The following is a 22,056-nucleotide window of genomic DNA, read 5'->3' as shown; positions in this document are numbered from 1 at the left end:
CTCCTTTTGAAACTTCCTGACGTTTCGGTACACATGCGTACCTTTTTCAAAGGTTCTTAACCTGAGTTGATGATAGTTTAAAATAGTCAAACAGATCAATTTGCAGTAAAAAAAAGTAACATTTCAGTCAATTGTTTTAAAAAATGAATTAAAATTTAGTCATTTTTTAAAAGTTTCAAAAAAATTTTCGAGACTTCACTCGATTAGAACTACATTTTTTTAAAATTTGTATGAGAAAAAACAAATTAGCGTAGGTTAGTTTTTCTCATACAAATTTTTAAAAAATGTAGTTCTAATCAAGTGAAGTCTCGAAAATTTTTTTGAGACTTCTAAAAAATGACTAAATTTTAATTAATTTTTTAAAACAATTGACTGAAATGTTACTTTTTTTGACTGAAAATTGATCTGTTTGACTATTTTACACTATCATCAACTCAGGTTAAGAACCTTTGAAAAAGGTACGCATGTGTACCGAAACGTCAGGAAGTTTCAAAAGGAGTTTTTTCTTGTAAATAAATATCTGAGTTTCGAAGAAAATGTTTTTTTGACTCATATTTATTTTTTCGATTTATGATTGGATCGTAAGACATAAATAATTTGAAATCTACGATTTGAAATCAATATTACATTCTCATCAGAGAAGGTATTAGATTTGTGTAAAATTTGCCCCCCCCCCCCCCCTTCCCCCTGGGTTTCGTCAAAATATCCACGTTTCGATATCCCTGAAATCCAAAAAACAAGTTTTTACGAATGCGCCTGTCTGTCCTTATGTCTGTCTGTGTGTGATCACGATAACTTTTGAAAAAAAATCATCTATTAGATTGGTCTTTGACACACTCTTTTCGAAATTTTGAAAATAAAAAATAATTAATTGTTTAAATAATTACATAAAGTTTTTAGAAAATTCTATTACTCCAAACAATGACAAAATATTGCATTTCAATCAGGAAATAACATTATTTTTTACATTTTTGAGGGCTAATAATTGTTTAAATAATTTACATTTCTTTAAACAATTGAAAATTGTTTAAAGAGTAATGGTAAATATTAAAATTGTCCATTAGTAATTATTTGTATGAAAACGACTACGGAAATTGCTAAAAAGTAAGAATAATAAGTAAAAATGTAGTTTTTGAAGTGACGAAATTTTCGAATTTCGAAAAAAAATAATAAAAAAGGGGGGTCAAATTTTACAAAAATATAATACCTTCTCTGATGAGAATGTAAAAATGTTGCAATGCATTTTTGAACCACTCTATTGTAAACAAAAGGTGGCCGTTTTAATCAACGAAATAAATTCCCGATCATTTCCCGGTTTTTTCCCAGTTCACAAACATTTTTCACGGTCAATGAAATTAAAAAAATGTGACACTAAAGCTAAATAAATTTTCACTTGAGGTAATAAAAACTGAGCTGCAAATGAAAGCAGTCAAAGTGGAAGTGTTAAATTTTGAACTTTTAATATTGAAATTTAAAAGTTTTTAATTTAAAAAAGTTGTATTCAAATGCTCAATAAATTACGCGTGTAAAATTAAAGGTACAAACATTTTTCAATATAAAAAAATATAAATCCACGTTATCATTTTCAAAACTCTAAATTAAAAAATCAATCAAAGAACTTAAAAATTTTGAAAATTATATCATTTTAAGGAATTTTAAGCTAGAGACAGTTAATATTGAAAAATTGAAATTTTTAACTGAACATTTCTCAAATTATAAATTCAATTATTTTCTTTTTAAATAGTTTCAACATTCTTGGAAAGCTTAAAAATTTTATTTCAAAATCTTGTGAAATCTAGAAGTTGTTTTAAATTTGTTTTAAATTGAAAATTATTTTGGAAATTTTGTCAACAATTTTCAGAAAATCCTGTAAATTTTAGAAAATTTCTTTACAATTATGATGTATAAATAAAAATGGAGAATTTATTATTTGTAGGTGAAATTTGAGTAATTTTAAGAGATATGTAAATATTGTTAAAGGCTGCAAAAGAATCAAAAACTTTTCTTAAGATTCATAAGAAAATTAGAAACAATTTTTCATTTTGAAACATTATTTTAAAAGAATATTTAAGAAGTTTTTCAAACATTTAAACAAAATTTTCATAAAAGATTCTAGAAGATTTTAAGAAAACTTTTTTTATAATTTGCATGATAATTTTTAATCTTTTTGAAAACCCAAAATATCTCTTAAAATTACTCAATTTTTTTCTACAAATGTTCATTTGCAAATTATACATAAAAATTGACAAATTTCACTCACAAATTAAGCATTTCTCAGTTACAACAATTAAAATTGTAACGTTCAAAGTTTAAAGGCTCTTCGAAATTTTAACGATTCCAGGGTTTCTATGTCAAACAATTCAGTTAAAGATTCTTTGCTTTTGAATATTTGGTTTCAATTTACTTGTCCTAAATAAAAATTCAAATGTTGCTAAATATTCAATAATTAATCTTTTTTTTATTAAAAATTTCACATTGCATGAGTTCGAAATTGAATATTTCAGAAAACAATATTTTAAATTGAATAAAATCCTTTAATTAAGAATATAGTATTATAAAGTTATTTTTAAGTTGGAAATAGTTTATAAAGTTTCAGTCACATGTTCACATTTGTTTAATGACTAAGACTTTCAAATTGTAACCGTTTACTTTTTAACGTTAAAATATGAAAATTCTTAAATTTTGAACTAGTTTAAAATAGTTTTTCTTCACTTTTTATTACTTAAAGTACAGATAAATTAAAAAAATTTATTTATTAAATAAAAACGTTTTTTATCCAAAATTTTCAACATCAAAGGCTCTTATTTGTTATTTGTTCGAGTCTATAAGAAAGCATTTAAAAATTCTTTAAATTAAAAATGCAAGCTTAAAAATAAAAATTGAAAATGGAAAATTGTTAAAGTAAAAAATTTTTGAATTACGCATTGTAAGCTAAATAATAGCATAATTGAAACACATAACAATTGAACTCATTAACTTTTTGAATTTTTTCGAAAAATTGAAAATTCAAATTTTGACCGCACAAAAAAGAATCAAAAATTGCATTTTTCAGTCAAACTATGCAAGATAGGAAAAAATGATAAGACAAACATTGTGCACCCAAACAAATATCTACAAATTTGTTATTAATCACTTTTTTATAGATCACGTAGTTTTTGTTTTATTTGTCACAAGCTAAGAAAAAGTAAATAGATCAGATTTTTTCACCGAAGTAGAGCGAACAAATGTTTATCAATGGTTTCTTTTACATTCTCATCATAGAAGGTATTAAACTTGTGTAAAATTTGACAAACCCCCCGCCCCAGTTTTTGTTAAATATCCATGTTTTGAGTCCCCTTATATCCGAAAAACACGTTTTTACAAATGTCTCTGTCGGTCTGTCTGTATGTTTTAGGCCACCCTTTTTTATGACTGAAGAAATTCTTTTAATTTTAATTATACCAGAGTTCAAAAAATTCTCTTTAAAACGTTAATTGTTTTCGAAATCCTCTATAAAATAAGCCCAGGGTAGAAGCCCGTTTGTTTAGTTTTTAAGTAGATATTGCAAAAATAGTTTAAATTTCAAGGTTTTCTTCGATTTTCAATAACTTCCGAAATAATCAACATTTTTCAGTGTGCTTGGGCTCATTTTGAAGCTATTTTTTTATTGTATCGCAACAGCTTAAGAGTATCAAATGGAAAAAAAAAATTATTTTCGAATTGCAAGAACTTGAAGTTGTAATAAATATGTTGGAAAAATTTGAAAACACCTAATCTGTAGGGAAATCAGAATAAAAGTTAAATAAATATATATTTTTAGGAAATTACATGAAAACTTCATGATTATATATTTCATATATTTTACAAAAATATTTTTGTTAACAAAAATAATATTGCAATTTCTCCAACTTTTTTGTCACAAATTCAAGTTCTTACAATTCAAAACGAAATTTTTTACGATTTATACTCGTAAGCTGTTGCTATTTACACTATTTTTACAATATCTACTTAAAACTTAGATAAATTGGCTTCACCTTGGGCTTATTTTATACAGAATTTCGAAAAAAAATCCACCTTTTAAAGAGAAATTTTTTTAGCCCTGGTAAAATTAAAATTAAGAGAATGTATTCAGTCATAAAGAAAGAGGTGGCCTAAGACTTTTGCACGGCAGTGTATCCTGATGACTTTTTCCATAAAACCAAAAATTACCAGAGTTATAGCATTTACAAAATTAAAACACGAAAATGAATCTTTTAAGGCAAATAAAAAAATACAAAATAAAATATATATACATAAGTCTTTGGCGTAGGTCTGAGAAGACGGCCGGATATTAACTCCCATATATTACAAAGCTGCTGAAGGCTGGTGACCTTCTCAGTATAAAAACAAAAACACAAACCCAAGACGACTCTCTTGGTTCCAGTTCTGCCCCCCTCCTCTCCCAACCCTCCCTTATTAACTGAAGTTTGGTGAGATTGACGTTAGAACTACAATCTCCACCATATGACGATTTGCTACTTAACTTTGAGATGATTTCGACTCAGAAAACAAACTTATTGCGTAAAGGTGATAGTTGAGCGTATAATCTAAACAATGAATAATACAAACTACAAAATAGCCTCGGAAAGGACTGGAACTTTAATTGACAAAAGGCATGCACACGGAAAATCTGAAGGTCATGTTTCAGGCGACGAATGGAGACTGGGTGTTTGGAATGCTAGGGGGGTAAATTATCTCAAAGTAAAAGAATTGAGTGAAACTATGGACGTGAGGAAACTAGATATTTTATGTATGCCTGAAACAAAGAAAAAGGGATGCGAAATCAAAGACATAAAAAACGGCGTGTTGAAAGGCGGATTTGAAATATGGTCAGGAGTAGACAGTGAATCACATGGTAAACAAGGAGTAGGTCTGATTTTGAATGAAAGAGCAAAGCAGCATCTCGGAGACCATGATTTCGTATCTCCCAGACTGCTGTGGGCTAGAATGAAAATAGGAATCAGAAGACTATTTATCATAGCATGCTACGCGCCAGTTGATAGTAATCCCAGAGAAGTTAAAGACGCCTTCTGGGACACTTTAAATGATACAATAAATATTTGCGAACATGGGGAAATAATAATTCTACTAGGAGACATGAACGGATGGTTGGGCATCCAAAATCAGGATACAGAGAGAGTACTAGGTAATTTTGGGGATCCAAGAACAAACTATAACGGAGATAAATTAGTTGGTCTATGCTTAGAAAGGGGTCTGTTTATTACAAATACTTGGTTTAGGCATAAAATGATCCTCACGTACACCTGGTCTAAAGGAAATAGCCGCAGTATAATTGACATTGTTGTTGCGGATGAAAGACTAAGAGAGTTAGTCAAAGATACAAGGGTCATGAGGGGTCCTGAATGCAATACTGATCATTACCTTCTGATCTCAAAAATTAACTTACTTCGAGGATGGAGAAAAAAGAGACCCAAGAAAGCAAAACAAACGCGAATCAAAATTGAGAACCTACAGAAACCAGATGTGCGAATAGATTTCCAAAATTAGATAATCGAAAGAAAGCATAGATAGGGCAACATGGGAGGACCGTATAAAAAACAAAGATATAGAGGGCGCTTGGACAAAGTTACGGGATATCCTTGTTAGATGTACGATCGAAGTGTGTGGTACCGTAGTTGTAGGAAGAATGTCTGGTGATGCGTGGTGGAATGATGAAATTCCGGCTGCCCAAAAAGCAAACAGAGAAGCGTACAGGAGAACTTTGAACGTCGCAGGTCTTAGCAATGAGGAAATAAATAAATGTAAAAATGATTATAGACACAAAAACAGGATACTCAAACGATTAGTTGAGGAACGTAAAGACACAATTAGAGCAGAAGAAAAGATGAAAACACAAAACGACTTTGAAGGAAGCAAGAAACTGCTTTATAAAAAAATGAAAGGAAACAAAAGTACAGAATTTGTCAACATGAGAAATAGTAGGGGGAAATGGTATATGATGCAGACGGAATACTAGAGGCTTTCAGAGACTATTTTAGGAGACAATTCGGAGATGAAGCTATAGGACACCACAACTGCGATGTTGTACACGATGCGTTGGAAAACTCAATTGGAAAAGTCTGTGTAACTGAGGTTAGGGATATAATTAAGAACTTGAAAAACGGTAAGGCTGCCGGGGTAGACGGTATTAACGCTGAAATGCTTAAACACGGCGGCGCGTGCATACCACATAGACTGTGTGAATTGATAAATTTATGTTTCGAGATGGGAGACGTCCCAAACGATTGGAAAAAAAGCGATTATCGTACCAATATACAAAAGAAAGGGAGATAAAAGCAACTGCAATAATTACAGAGGGATTAGCTTATTAAGCACCGTAAGTAAAATATACTTAAAAATACTTATTCGTAGTGTAATGAAAATAACAGAAGCAAAGATTTGGGAAGTCCAAAGTGGATTTATGCCAGGAAGGTCATGTACAGATCAAATATTTAGCTTAAGGCAAATAACAGAAAAAAGTTTGAGAGTAGGAAAAAAGTTTTCTGTGCATTTGTTGACCTAGAAAAAGCTTTTGACAAGGTAGATAGAAGTAAACTTTGGAAAGTCCTGAAAGAGTATGGAGTCAATGGATGGCTCCTACAAGCTATAAAAACAATATATACGGATAGCAAAGCAAGTGTAAGAGTGAATGGGAAATAGAGTGACTGTTTCGATATTATTCAAAAAGTTAGACAAGGATGCGTTATGTCTTCATGGTTATTTATATTATTTATGGACAAGTGTTTAAGAATGGCTCCATTTCAATATTTATCATGACTTTTTAAACCATTTTCAATTGTTCAAACAAATCTAAATTATTTAAACAATTATTTATTTCCACACATACGATTATGTTTCTGAACGTATAGTGTATGGAAAGAATAAATCACTTTTTAATTATTTGAACAAATATCATTTGTTTAAATAATTACTTTTCCAAAAATAATATAGGACAACAATTTAAAAAAAGTGGACATCTCTGACTCAACTTTTCGAAATTTTGGAAATAAAAAATAATTAATTGTTTAAATAATTATATAAAGTTTTTAGACAATTTTTCTACTCCAAACAATGACGAAATATTGCATTTCAATCAGAAAATAACATTATTTTTTACATTTTTGAGGACTAATAATTAATTAAATAATTTACATTTCTTTAAATTGAAAACTGTTCAATAAGTAACGGTAAATATTAAAATTGTCCATTAATAATTATTTGTACGAAAACGACGACGGAAATTGCTAAAAAGTAACAATAATGAGTAAAAATGTAGTTTTTTATTTTTTGGTCGCATTTGGGGCGCTCCGGGGGTTCAATTTTTCGAATATTTAAAATTTTCCCATGTTAATTAAACGGGATTTTGAAGTGACGAAATTTTCGAATTTCGAAAAAAAATGATAAAAAAGGGTCGTCAAATTTTACACAAATATAATACCTTCTCTGCTGAGAATGTAAAAATGTTGCAATGCACTTTTGAACGACTCTATTGTAAACAAAAGGTGGCCGTTTTAATCGACGAGATAAATTCCCGGTCATTTCCCAGTTTTTCCCCGATTTGCAAACATTTTTCACGGTCAATGAAATGTAAAAAATCGAACACTTTTTCAACATTCGAACATTTTTCAATGTGAAAAAATATAAATTCACGTTATGATTTTCAATTCTCTAAATTTAAAAAAACAATCAATGAACTTTAAAATTTTCAAAATTATATAATTCAAAGGACTTTTAAGCTAGAACCATTAAATATTGAAACATTGAAAAAATTTTCACTGAACACTTCCCAAATTAGAAATTCAATTATTTTCATATTAAAGTCATCCTTTTTTATTGAAAATTTATCTTTCATAGTACTGCTACATTTTTTATGCAGAATTCATCTTTTTTGGTTGAAAATTTAATTATCTGGTTAAAAATTGAACTATTCTTTTAAAAAGTTTTTTTTTGGTAGAAAATTAAACTTTTTTGTTAAAAAGTCATATTTTTTATTGAAAGTTAATTTTTTTAAATTTAATATTATATATTTTGTTGGAAATGTTATTAACCTCCTTTGGTTGAAAATTTCATTATTTTGATGAAAATTCTACTATTTTGATAAAGTCATATCTTTGCGGTAGAAATTAATTCTTTTTATTTGAAAAGTAAACTATTATATTGTTAAAAACTCTGCTATTTGATTAAAAATGTAATTGTACTTTTGAAAATTCAACTATTTTAATAAAACTCATCTTTTTTGGTCGAAGATTTAAATGTTTTTTTTTTGAAAATTCGTCTTTTTGGATAGAAAATCTGTCTTTTTAGATTAATAATTAATCTTTTGTTAGAAAACTCATCTTTGATGGTTGAAAGTTAATTTTTTTTACGTCTACTATTATATTGTTGGTTCCTTTTTCATCTTTTTTGGTTACAAATTTAATTATTTTGTTTGAAAGTTCAGCTATTTTGTTAAAAAGTCATATTTTGTTTGGTTGCAAGTTAATTATTTTATTTGAAAAGTTTAATCTAATCAGGGTCTTTAAAATTTCTATAATTTTAATTTGAAATTATAGTTTTGAGTGCGCGATTCTAAAACAGTTTAATCTTTGAGGCCTTGAAATCAAAGTTTTTCTTAAATTAATTTTTGGAGATTTAGAATTTAAAATTTCACAATATTGTAGTTTCAAATTAAAATATTAAAAACTTCAGGGCAATTCCGCTATTAAATATTTCAAAATTGCATTTTTAACGCATTGAAAGACAGGTTTGAATTTAATAATTTTAGCTGTAAATATAAAGCAATTTCGAATTGAAATGCTTAAAATTGTCCAATTTCAAAAATTGGAATCATATTATAGCAATCTAGTTTTATAGTATTTTTTTTTTTAATTTTCAATGTAATGTCTTAAAATTGTTGGATTTTTAGTTGAAGAATTAAACAAATAAATAATCTTAAATTAAAAAATATTGCATTAGACAATATCAAAAATGAATAATGATTTAAAGGGACATTTGAAACTAAAAAGTTAAAAATTGAGTTAAGAATAAAAAAAAGAGAAATATTAAACTGTCTGAAATGGATACATCAGTAATTGAATAATTTCGGTAATTTTAAACGGCTGTAATTTTATAGTTCTTAATTTTCATATGGAACGCTAAAGTTTTAATTTTTCTCTTTCATAGATTTTAATTTTGCACTTAAAATTTAATTGTTTGCATTTTGAATAGTATAATTAGCAATTTAAAACGTATTATCAGCTTTAATGTCAAATTATAATGTTGTTATGTCACATTAATTTGAAATTCTAGAATTTCAAAAGCTTTAACTTTGAAAGATACATTTTAGTTTTTAATTTCAGATTATCAAATTTTAATTGCTTTAAATTTAACATTATTCAAATTCAAAACTTCTGAATTTCGAATTATGTATTTATTTTGAAAGCTTTTAATTATAAACAATACAATTTCAATTCGTCTGCATTTTAAATTATCTAATTTCCAAAATACTAATATTAAAGTATTAATTTGAAGAAAAAAATTTAATCGTTCAACACAGCAAGTCCCGAAGAGATCTCCCGATATTCGATAAATAGAGATAAGTATTTGTGATTTCATTAAAATTGATTTTTAATTGGTACGTCTGGTTAAAATCTTCAGTTGAGGGCAATTAACGTCGAATTTAAACAAACATAATCGAGTACCTCTTATTTTCAAAGTCACTTTTTAATTTCAAACGTAACTCTAATTTATTATAGAGTTTTGAAATAGAATTTTGCTGCAACTACCCACTTTCGTTTTTTTATTACATACACATTTTTCTTTTGTCAAAGTTTTCTTAATGAAAAATACAAAACTAAATGAAGAGAAAAATATTGTAAAAATGGGGCTGTCAAATACGAAAGAGCTGTAAAACATCAAATTAATTTCTTTTTTTGCAATATTAATTCGAGTACATAATGCTTCACAAAAGTGCAGAGTCAAGTGCTTTTAACCACTGTTAAAAACAACACAAAATGCTACCTTATTAAACAGTCTCATGATTTGTTTATATAAAAAAAAAACAACTCACGAGATGTTCCAACACTTGACTCTTCTCCAAACCCAACTTTTGTGTTTACAAATGTCACGAATCTAAGAATTTGGATTTCTATTCGGCTACCATTGCGTAAATGCGTATCCCGAATCGCACTGTTTTATCTCTCGAGCAGCTTAGTCACGTGACCAGACTGGACTCGACTTTCGACTTTACGAAAAATGCAAGTAGGCCGTTCTTGCCTCCAACCGCTCAATTAAAAATAGTTGATAAAGTTTCAATCGGGCGTTGACATTTATCAAATTAATAAGATTTAAAGTTTAAATCTGGAAATTTTAAAATTATGAACTGAATCCGAATCGTCTTATAAAATCAATTATTATTTACTTTTTAATACTTGAAGTACAGTTCAATTTAAAAATTATTAATTAGGTATTTTCACTTGAATTTTTGCACTTTGAGGAAACAAAAATGATCAGAAAATCCCTAAGCTTCTGCGACTGTTTTTCAAATCCCTTCAAATTCTTTGCAATAATTTCAAATCATTGGAAGTATCTCAAAATTGGCTAAAATTAATTTTAATCACGTACAATTTTTAAAATATTCTTAAATTCCTTAATATTTCCTGACAAGCCTTAAAATCTTTAAATTTTGGGAAATAACTTAAAACATTTTCAAATAACTTTTAAATTAATTGCTTAACATTCTTGAAAGTCATTAAAACTTCTAGAAATATTTTTTAATCCTTTAAAAATAAACTTTAAAATCCCGCCAAGAACCTAGTTATTCTTTCAAACCACTTGAACTCACAGACATCCTGTAAGATTTCGTGATAATCCTTAAAATCTTACGAATTTCTTTTAAACCCCTTCATCTTCTTTCAATCATTTAAAATCTTTCGAAGTTTCTCGAAATTGACTTAAATTAATTCAAATCTCTTAAAATCCTTTAAACTTTCTCAAATTCCTTTAAATCTCTTTAAAATCCTTAAAATCTTTGAATTTTTTCAAATTCATTAAAATCTTTTTAAATAAGTTTTCAAAAACTCGCTTGAAATTCTTTAAGACCACTAAAACTGTCTTAAAATTTTACAAAATAACTTGTAAATCCTTTAAACTTTATGAATTATTTTTGAATTATTTTTAAATCCTTTAAAAAGAAACTTGAAGATTCCGCCAAGTCCCTAGTCTTTGAAATAATTTAAAATATTGTAAAATTGACTAAAATTATTTCAAATCTTTTAAATCCAAAATCCTTTAAAATTTCTTAGGCTCCTTAAAATCTCTTGAAAATCCCTAAACCAATCAATTTCTTTAAATACATTGAAATCTCCTAAAATTCATTACATATGTTTTAATAACATTTCAATAACTTAAAATTTGATTAAATCTCTTGCAAATCCTTAAACTTTTTTGCATTCTTTTCTGCAATTTTTCTGCTTCGATGTTTATTGACTACCACTATCGAATTGAAAACGTTTAATTCTTAATGTTAAAGTGTTGAAATTCTTAAATCTGAAACGGTATTAAACTCGTTTTATCAAATCAATATTTTTTTTACTTTTTAATACTTAAAGTACAGATCTATTAAAAAATTTTATTTAAATTTACAGTTGATGAAATAAAAATATTTTTTATTGCAAATTTTCAACTTGAAACGCTTTTAATTTTGTATATGTTTAAGCCTTCAATAAAGCATTTTACTATTCTATAAATAAAAAATGTACACTTAGAAATAAAAATGGAAAATATTTTAAGTAAAATATTTTCGAATTATCCATTGTAAACTGAATAATAATATAATTGAAAACGATAACAATTGACCTAATTATTGAAAAAACTGTAGAAAATTAACTTGTACAGATTTTTCTTTCAAAAATTTGTAAAATTCCCGGTTATAAAATAAATTCCCGGTTTTCTCGATTTCCTGGTTTAGCGGCCACCCTGTTAAATGCACACGATATTAAATTTATCAAATCAATCCGAGGCCTACAGGTATAAAAAATTAAATTACTTCTGTGAAAAAGAAACCCCTTGATATTTAAATAAATTACCGTGCAATCGTCGGAGCAAGAAGCAATAACGTTGTCATTGAAGGGATTCCATTTAATGTCGAGCACAGGGCCCGTATGTCCAGTTACTCTACTGGCATTAAAATCCAGCCGACCAGTCTGCAATGAAAAAAAAAGACAAGAATTATCAAGGATTGTAAAACATGTTTATTGATATTTAAAGCTAAATGGCAAAGTCATTTTGCAACGTAAACCAGGAAACTGAAAAAAAGCAGTTGAGAAAGTACTTAGTTAGGAGTCCAATAAAAGATATCTATATTTCTATTTTTCTAATATTGCTGAACAAATCAAAACTTCCTATTTTTTGCAATTTATTTTTGTAATAATGAAGAAATCGCTAAGGGATAATTGTAAATCAAAATAAATTAAAATGTTGTGATAATTAGTTAAATATTAATTACAGGGATCAAATCGCAAAGAGCAATAAACAGGATGAAATAGGAGAACTTTTTGACAAAAAAGGGGGAAATAGGGGAAAAAATAAACATTTATTTTCACATTTAGAAAAGAACAAACACAAAAATTGTTAAATAAACAATTTTTATATGTTTTAAATCATACTTTCAATCAAGAATGTTTTCTTTTCTAAAAATTCCTTTGTTAATAATTTAATTTCTGTTCCTGGATTTTTATTGACTAGGATTAAAAACATGAATCTTAAATCTTTAAAATCCTTTGAAATTTCGCTATTTCTTGTATATCCCTTAAAATTGTTACAATCCGTAGAAATCCCTCGAAATAAAATTTAATTTATTGCCTAAAGTTCTCTCGAAATTCCTTGCAATTCCATAAAAACGTAAAAATCCATTAAAATAAGTAGAAATAATTTGAAATTCCTTGAACATAAATTTAAAGTATTTATTACATTTATTGAAAAAATTCATCTGTTTCGGTTGAAAATTAACTTTTTTGTTGAAAATTCAACCATGTTATAGAAAATTCGTTTTTTTCTTGCTAGAAAATTTAACTATTTGGTTGGAAATTTATACATTTTCTTGTAAATTCCTTTTTGTTGGTAAAATCAAACTGTTTCTTTTTATTTTTAATTGAAATAGTTTTATACTGAATTTACTCAAATTACATTTTTTGCTTAAATTTATTTATTCTGTTAAAAATTCAACTAACTGGTTTAAAAATAATATCTTCGGATTGAAAATTCAACTATATTGTAGAAAAAATATTTATTTTTATAAAAATTAATTTCCTTAAATGAAAATTCTACTACTCCATTTCGGTTGACATTTATATTTTTTAGTGAAAAGATTTAATTATTTAGTAAAAACAATCTTAGGATCGAAAAAATATCTAAATTAAACATTAACCTAATAATATTTGGACTAACATCCCATCAATATTGTTCAAACTGTTTAGTTGACAATTCTTTCTTCTTTTTTGTAGGAAATTAATGTTCTGGGTTGGAAATTCAATTATTCATTTAAAAATTAATTTATTTTATTGAAAAATTTTTATTTGCTGGTACAAAATTAATCTCATTGGTTACAAATTCAAGTATTTGGTTGCAAATGTATGTGTTTTGTTAAAAATTCGTCTTTTTCTGGTAAAAGATGAATCTTCTTGGTAGAAAGTTCAAGTAATTGGTAGAAAATTTATGTATTTTATTAATTATATAACTTTTTGTATAAAAATGAATCTTCGGTGTTGAAAATTCATCTTTTTGGTCAAAAAGTTAACTATTTGTTTGCAAATTCCACTTCTTAGTTAAAAATTAACTTTTTAACAAAAATTTATAATATTCTCGGGTTGAAAATTCATCTGCTTTGTAGAAAATTCGTCATTTTGGCTTAGAATTCAAAAATTCTGTACTAAATCAAATTGTTTCGTAGATTAAAAAAAATTGAACTAATCTATTTTCAGTAAAAATTGATCTTCTTTTAGTTTGAAAATGTAAATATTTAGTAAATAGCTTTTTGAAATGAAAAAAATCTAAACCAAAAATTAAATAAAACTTGATCTATTTGGTTGAAAATTCCTTTTTTCGGGTAGAAAATTAATCTTCTTGGTAGAAAATACAATTACTTGGTTGAAAATGAGTTCTTTTTTTAAAAAAAAACATATTCTTGGATTGAAAATTCAATTTCAGTAATAAAAATTTAACTAGTCCATTTGAGGTTAAAATTGCTCTTTTTGGTAGCAAATGAATCTTCTGTGTTAAAAATTCATCTTTTTGTTTTAAAATTTAACTTTTTGTACACAAAATTAATCTTCGGCGTTGGCAAATCATCTTTTTGGTCAAAAAATTAACTATTTGGTTGTAAATTCAACTGCTTCGTTAAAAATTCACTTTTTTTTGAATTTATAATATTTTCTCGTTGAAAATTCATCTGCTTTGTATAAAATTCATCATTTTGGCTTTAAAATTCAACAATTTTGTACTAAATTAAACTGTTTTGTAGATTTAAAAAAAAATTGAACTACTCTATTTTCAGTAAAAATTGATCTTTTTTTAGTTTGAAAATTTAAATATTTAGTAAACAACTTTTACAAATGAAAAAATCTAAACCAAAAATTATATAAAACTTGGACTAAAATCAAATGCTTTGTTCAAATTATGTAGTTGAAAATTATATGAAAAATAATAATGCGGAAAATTAGTCTTTTCTGGTCGAAAATTAATATTCTTCGTTGAAAATTCAACTATTTAGTTGAAAATTTATATATTTTGTCCAAAATTATTTTTTTTTTGCAGGGAATTAATATTCTCGATTGAAACTTCAATTACTTGGTTGAAAATGAGCTTTTTTGTTAAAAAATCATATTCTTGGATTGAAAATTCAACTGTTTTGTAGAAAATTAATTTCTTTTTAAATTAAAGATTAATGTTCATTAATAAAAATTTAACCAGTCCATTTGAGGTTAAAATTGATCTTTTTGGTAGCAAATGAATCTTCTGTGTTAAAAATTCATCTTTTTCTTTAAAAATTTAACTATTGGGTTGAAAATTCAGATGTTTTGTAGAAAGATTATCTTTTTTTTTAAATGGAACTTTCTAGGTTGAAAATTAATCTATTTTGGTTGAAGATTCTACTATTTTGTTGAATTTTCGTAATTTTTGTTTCAACTGTTTTTAATTTTAAATCCAAATATTTTCTTGGTTAAAATATCAACTATTAAATTTTTTTGTTAAGAATTCAGAAAAAAATTAAGGCTATAATTACGGTATGTTGTGTTTTTTTTTGAAATAATACCAAAATAGTGCAAATGCTAAAAAAAAGTTTGAAATAAAAACAAAAAGCTGTCACTACTCGAGGTAAAATATTCTAGTTTTTAATAGAATAATTTTACAAATGTAAAACGAACAATACTAGAGAAAGGGGAAAAAGTGGAATTGGTAAGAAAAGGGGAAACGAAGGGAAATAGGACAAAGACCCTGTAATTATGTTATCAAATAAATGCTCCGCTATTTTATCCGAGTCATTTAATAGAAACAAAATAATTACATCACCTAACATAAAAATTCTGACTGGAGATATTCCTTAGAATATTTTTCCTAATCCTCACATGATATTTTAATGAAATTAAGGAAGTGAATTTATAATATGAGGAAAAAGTTAAATTCTAAAACTAATTGCAGTACTCTTATCGTGATTAGAAATAAATTGTTGGTTTGTTAATTCATCAGAGGGCGTAAGACATAATCGTATTATGGTCACGGAGAGTGGCAATGAAAGTTGGATAAAAATGTAAATATATCTGGAGAGACTCAACCGTACAGAATGTGGAAAAGCTCGAGCAATTAGCATCAAGAAATAGCAGTGAAAGTAGGATTCTTTCATAAACAAGTTACGGTAAAGTCCTCCGATAATTAATCGAATGAGTCAAACTATACATTTTTCTAATCGGTTTAGAAAAATTATAACAATTTAAAAAAATTTAATTTGAAACTCAATCAATTTGAAATTGTCTCATTTATTTATAAAGCTTCCATCTGAAATTATCGAATTTTAATTTTGAAGTTCTTAAAGTTTCAAATCGTATTAAATCGTTTATATCAAATTTTAGGTTTTAATTTAAAACACACAATTTCTAAAGTTTTTAATTTATATAGACCTATTTGAACGATTTAAGTTAAAAAGAATTTTGAGACACATTCAAACCTGCAAATATTTAAATTTGTTATGTTTCGAATTTAAAAAATAAAAATGTAGACTTAAAAATTTAGACTTGAAAATAAAATTTTCCAGATGATTCTTTTAAATTCAATAATTTTTTGGGATCCTAAAAAAAATCGCTAAACAATAATATTAAAATTTGAAGTTCTACATACAATTTAAAATTGAAACCGTGGCAATTTTTAAGAATTTCAAAAGGGATTGATAGGTTTCTCTACTAACTGTAAGAATAAAAAAAGTTTCTAGTCAACAAATAAATTCAGTACCATTTCTCGAATTTCGATTCAGTCGCTACATGAACTTCACAGCTCAAAATTCTCTTAAAAGAGAATAGAGTGATTTTTTACGAAATTATGGAAATAATAGAGGAATAGGAAAATAATTTTTTTAAATAAAATAAATGTATAAACTTAAACAAGCAGATTAGTTTTCCAAAAAAAAGGAATAGTTACAAAAATTAAATTTGAACCAGTTAAATTCAATAAAAAAGACGAACTTTTTACAAAATATTTCATTTTTTAACCAAATAGATGAATTTGCAACTTAGAAAAATGAACTTTCAAGCAAAAAGTGACTTTTCTAACATAAAAGATGAGTTTTCAAACCTAAAAGTTGGAGTTTCAACAAAAACAGTCGAATTCCAACCCAAAAAAAATATTACCTTAACAGAACAGTTTAATATTCAACAAAAGAATTAATTTTTCTACAGAGTAGTTGAATTTTCAGCCAAAAGAATTGAATTTTGAACAGAAAATTTAATTTTCTGTCAAATAGTTAAATCTTCAAGCAAATAATATATCTGTAAAGAAAACAGTTGAAATTCGAAGCAGAAAGACAAAATTTCTTTAAAATGTAAGAATTTTCAAACGGAAATATATATCTTTATTAAAAAAAAAATAATTTTCAAAACAAAAAGAGGAATTTTCTACAAAATAATTTTATTTTTTATAAAGAAGTTGGTTTTCAGCCAAATAATAAAATTTTCAAACAAAAAAGATGAATTCTACAGAAAACATGTACTAAACTGAAAAATATTTTTATTTGAAATGAAAGACAGTTTCCATCAAAATAGTTCAATCTTAAAACAATAAAAAAATGTTATTGAGAAAGTAGTTAAACTTTTAACCAAGCATTTTAATTTTCAGATAAAAAAAAATAATTTTCAACAAAAAATAAAACGAATTTCCAAGAAAACAGTTGAATCTTCAACCAATAAAATTAATTTTTGGCAATGTAGTTCAACATTCAACTATGTATCAATTTTCCACAAAAAGGAATAGTTAAATTTGCAGTTAAGAAAATTATTTTTAAAAAAACATTTTTAAGAAAATAGTCCAATAATTAACACATAAATTAATAATTAGTAACTAATACTTCTGAAATTAAAATATTATAAAAGATTTATGAGCTCCCCATTTTTAAATATTTCAAAACTGTAAATTAAACAATTTTATATCTGATTTAAGCAGCTTTTAATTTGAAACGTTCAACATTAAATTATGTCAAACTAAAATCGTTTAAAATTAAAAATCGCTGAATTAAAAGCATCTTTCCAAATTGTATCTTTTGAAAATAATTTTGTTTTATACTAGAAAAAAAATTATTAAAACCAGGAACTTAGTTAAACAATTAATTTTAACCTGAAATGTCCAAATTTGATGGTTTTTTATGTAGATTAACAAAATACTGTATGCTTTTCATATTTTGAAATAATATCCTGAACAAATAGATGTGCTTATGTTAATTTTTTGTTCAAAAATTGACCAAAAACACAAAAATCATGGCAAATAATTTTCAAATTTAGTTCGTTAAAAATGATAATCATTTGAAATTTTAAGATTTGATAGGAATACTTAAAATTGTACACCTTCAAAGAATTGGAAGCTAAAAATTCATGAATTTTACAACTTAATAGTGGACGATTTCTAATTTAGAGCGCTTAAATTAGAAAAAGTTTTTTCTTCCAAATTTTTTAATTTCGTAAAAGTATTAATAACTGAATATTTTTAAAGCAGCTTTTTAAATTTCCACGGCCCTTTCTACAACTTGGTTAAAAGTTGAACTACTTTGTTAAAAAATCATATCTTTGGTTGAAAAATTCGTTTTTTTTTGTTTGTTAAAAAATTAAGTTTTTAAACTGAAAATTTAACTATTCCATTTTTGGTGAAAAAAAATTATGCGGTTAAAAATCTAATTATTAACAAAAAAACGGATTTTCAGCAAAATAGTTCAACTTTCTACTGGAATAGTTAAATTTCTAGTTAAAAAAAATGATTTCAACAAAGTATTTACACTTTCAACAAGAGATACATTTTTAATTAAAATGATGAATCTTCAACACAAAAATGATTTTTTAACTAAAGGAAGAAAAATTTTCAACCATAGAGATTAATTTTATATAAAAAAGGCGAGTTTTTCACAAATAACATACATTTTCAAACAACTGGTTTAATTTCAAAATAAAAAATACCAATTTTCAACCAAATAGTTGAATTTTCAACCAAAAATGATGCACTTTCAACCAAAAATAGAATGGTTAAATTCGCTGTCAAAAAATTTAATTATTAACAACAACAAAACTTGGATTTTCAGCAAAATAGTTCCACTTTCTACTGGAATAGTTAAATTTCTAGGTAAAAAATTAATTTTTAACAAAGTAATTACATTTCCAATCAGAGATGAATTTTCAATTAAAATGATGAATCTTCAACCAGAAAAATGAATTTCTAGCAAAAGAGTTTAAATTTAAAAACTCTAAAGATTCCTTCAAGTCCTTTCTTTATCTAAAATTTGGAAGAGGGAACTTTCAAATTGTCACAAATTCTGACTTTAAACAGGGACTCTTAAACATTCTTTTCTAATAAATCCGAACGACAATTCTTTTAAAAAAATTCCCGTTCCATGTCAAAAATTCCCTGTTGCAAGGGAAATTATACTTCTTTACGAAAACTCCATGTCCTAAAATAAAATTGTTTACTATTTTCTAAAATTCCCAGTTCCAAGATCTTCTAAATATCATCAATTCGATTATTAAACTTGATTTAGCTTAAAAAATCACATAGAAAAAAATTGCAAAAGCTTTTTCGGTTAACAGAAAATCATAAACAACCAATAATAAATTATGATTTAATTAGAGTAAATGGAGATAATCTGAAAGATTTGCGACTTTATAAAAAGTAGAAATCACTTTTATAAATTTAACAAAATTATGAAAATAATGAAAACTTGAATTTTTTTAAGATCCGAAGTAAATTACTCGTTTTTAAATTAAATTTTTGGTTATTTTCTGTTCTTTTTCGGTCATGTTGCCACCCTGATAATGAACTTTTTAAATAATATTTCTAGTTGATAATATTTTTGTACTCACATTATCGAGCGGTAAAACAAGAAAAGCACCCCCGCCAGCGACTTCCGTGACGATTGCCAAGAATTTTGGATTGACTGCACAGAATTGAGAATCATGGGCATTTTTCGTGATTTTGATGTTGTCGTAACATTTTTCTCTCTTGGCTGGAACGCCATAAACGTGACGGAATTTGCTGCTTCGTACTCCACGGAACCATGACTGCGGCCAAACAACGTTAATTAGTAGAGATGAGCAGAACGTTCTATTCCTTACAACAGTCAATGAACTGCTGTTATTACTTGTAGAAGCAAATACTAAATTCTAAAGTTAAAGCTAAAGCATTCAAGCCTTCTCATGAAGCATACAAATCAGATGCAACTGAAATAACTGAATTTTAAAGAAAAAATATGAATTTGCAAGTAAAATGATTAACGTTTAACTGGAATAGTTCTACTTTCAACAAAGAGGTTAATTTCCCAATAAAAATACAATTTTCAACCAAACAGTTCAATTTTTAACAAAACAAAAAAAACTTTTACAACAAAACTGATGGATTTTCAACTAAAATGATAAATATTCAACTGGAATAGTTGAATTTGAAACAAAAAAGATGAATTTTCAACAACAACAAAATTAATTTATTCTCAAGAAAGACGATTTTTAACAAAATAAATTAATTTTCAATTAAATAGTTGAATTTTTTAACTGCAAGACAATTTTTCAACAAAATAGTTAAATTTTGAACTACAAAAAATATCAATTTTCCACCAAAAATGAAATAGTTAAATTTCTGGCCGAAAAACATCAATTTTCCACCAAACTGATGAATTTTCCACTGGAATAGTTGAACTAAACAAAACATAAATTTTCAACTAAAATTATCAATTTTTTAAATGGAATAGTCCAATTTTCAAAAAAAAAAAATAATTTTTTTTACCCATAAAGACGATTTTTAAAAATAAATGAATTTTCAACAAATTAGTTTAATTTTGAACTAAAAAAGATTACTTTTCCAACGAAATAGTTGTGTTTTTCAATTACAAGACCATTTTTCAACAAAAAGTTAAATTTTCAACTAAAATAAATTATTACTTTTAACAACAACAAAAAAAACGATTTTCAACAAAATAAATGAATTTTCAACGAAATAGTTGTGTTTATTAATTACAAGACTATTTTTTAACATAGTAGTTAAATTTTCAACTAAAAAATATCAATTTTTCTCCAAAAATTAAATACTTAAATTTTCAGCCGAAAAAATTAATTTTCCAAAAAAAACGGATGCATTTTTCACTGGAATAGTTCAACTAAAAAAAAATAAATAAATTTGCAACTACCATGATCCATTTTTAAATGGAAAAGTTAAATTTTCAACTAAAACAAATTACATTTAATCAAAAAAAAGATTTTTCAATAAAATAAATGAATTTTTAACAAAATAGTTGAATTTTGAACTAAAAAAATTACTTTTCCAAAAAACTGATGGATTTTCAACTAAAATGATCCATTTTTAAATGGAAAAGTTAAATTTTCAACTAAAACAAATTACTTTTAACCAAAAAAAAAGGATTTTCAATAAAATAAATTAATTTTCAACAAAATAGTTGAATTTTGAACTAAAAAAAAACTTTTCCAAAAAAACTGATGGATTTTCAACTAAAATGATCAATTTTTAAATGGAAAAGTTAAATTTTCAACTAAAACAAATTACATTTAACCAAAAAAAAAGAATTTTTAATAAAATAAATGAATTTTTAACAAAACAGTTAAATTTTGAAATAAAAAAAATTACTTTTCCAAAAAACTGATTGATTTTCAACTAAAATGATCCATTTTTAAATGGAAAAGTTAAATTTTCAAATAAAACAAATTACTTTTAACCAAAAAAAAAGGATTTTCAATCAAATAAATGAATTTTTAACAAAATAGTTGAATTTTGAAATAAAAAAAATTACTTTTCCAAAAAACTGATGGATTTTCAACTAGAATGATGAATATTCAAGTGGAATAGTTGAATTAGAAACAAAGAAGATGAATTTTCAATGAAAACAGTTTTTTAGCAGAAAATACGATTTTTAACACACTTAATTGATTTTCAATGAAGTAGTTCAATTTTTTTTACTAAAAGACAATTTTTCAACAAAATAGTTAAATTTTCAGCCGAAAAACATCAATTTTCCACCAAATTGATGAATTTTTCACTGGAATAGTTGAATTAAAAAAAAGGCGATAAATTTTCAACTAAAATTATCAATCTTTAAATGGAATAGTTAAATTTTCAACCAAAAACAAATAATTTTTCGCCATAAAAGACGATTTTCGAAAAAAATGAATTTTCAACAAAATAAATGAATTTTCAACGAAATAGTTGTGTTTTTTAATTACAAGACTATTTTTTAACATAGTAGTTAAATTTTCAACTAAAAAATATCAATTTTTCTCCAAAAATTAAATACTTAAATTTTCAGCCGAAAAAATT

General features: G+C 25.6%; 1 protein-coding gene across 1 annotated transcript in view; it reads right to left on the bottom strand.

The window, feature by feature from the left end:
- Positions 1 to 22,056, bottom strand: part of LOC117178396 (coronin-2A-like) — a 106,217-nt gene that overhangs the window by 46,489 nt on the left and 37,672 nt on the right. The window contains exons 2-3 of the mRNA XM_033369825.1: positions 19,599 to 19,796; positions 12,044 to 12,200 (exon numbers count right to left, since the gene is read on the bottom strand). Coding sequence (XP_033225716.1) covers positions 12,044 to 12,200; positions 19,599 to 19,796 — 355 coding nt within the window. The remainder of the gene's footprint in view (positions 1 to 12,043; positions 12,201 to 19,598; positions 19,797 to 22,056) is intronic.

The sequence above is a fragment of the Belonocnema kinseyi genome, chromosome 8 (assembly GCF_010883055.1).
Source record: "Belonocnema kinseyi isolate 2016_QV_RU_SX_M_011 chromosome 8, B_treatae_v1, whole genome shotgun sequence".
In the NCBI taxonomy this organism is placed as follows: Eukaryota; Metazoa; Arthropoda; class Insecta; order Hymenoptera; family Cynipidae; genus Belonocnema; species Belonocnema kinseyi.
This window is presented reverse-complemented; position numbering and strand designations above follow the sequence as displayed.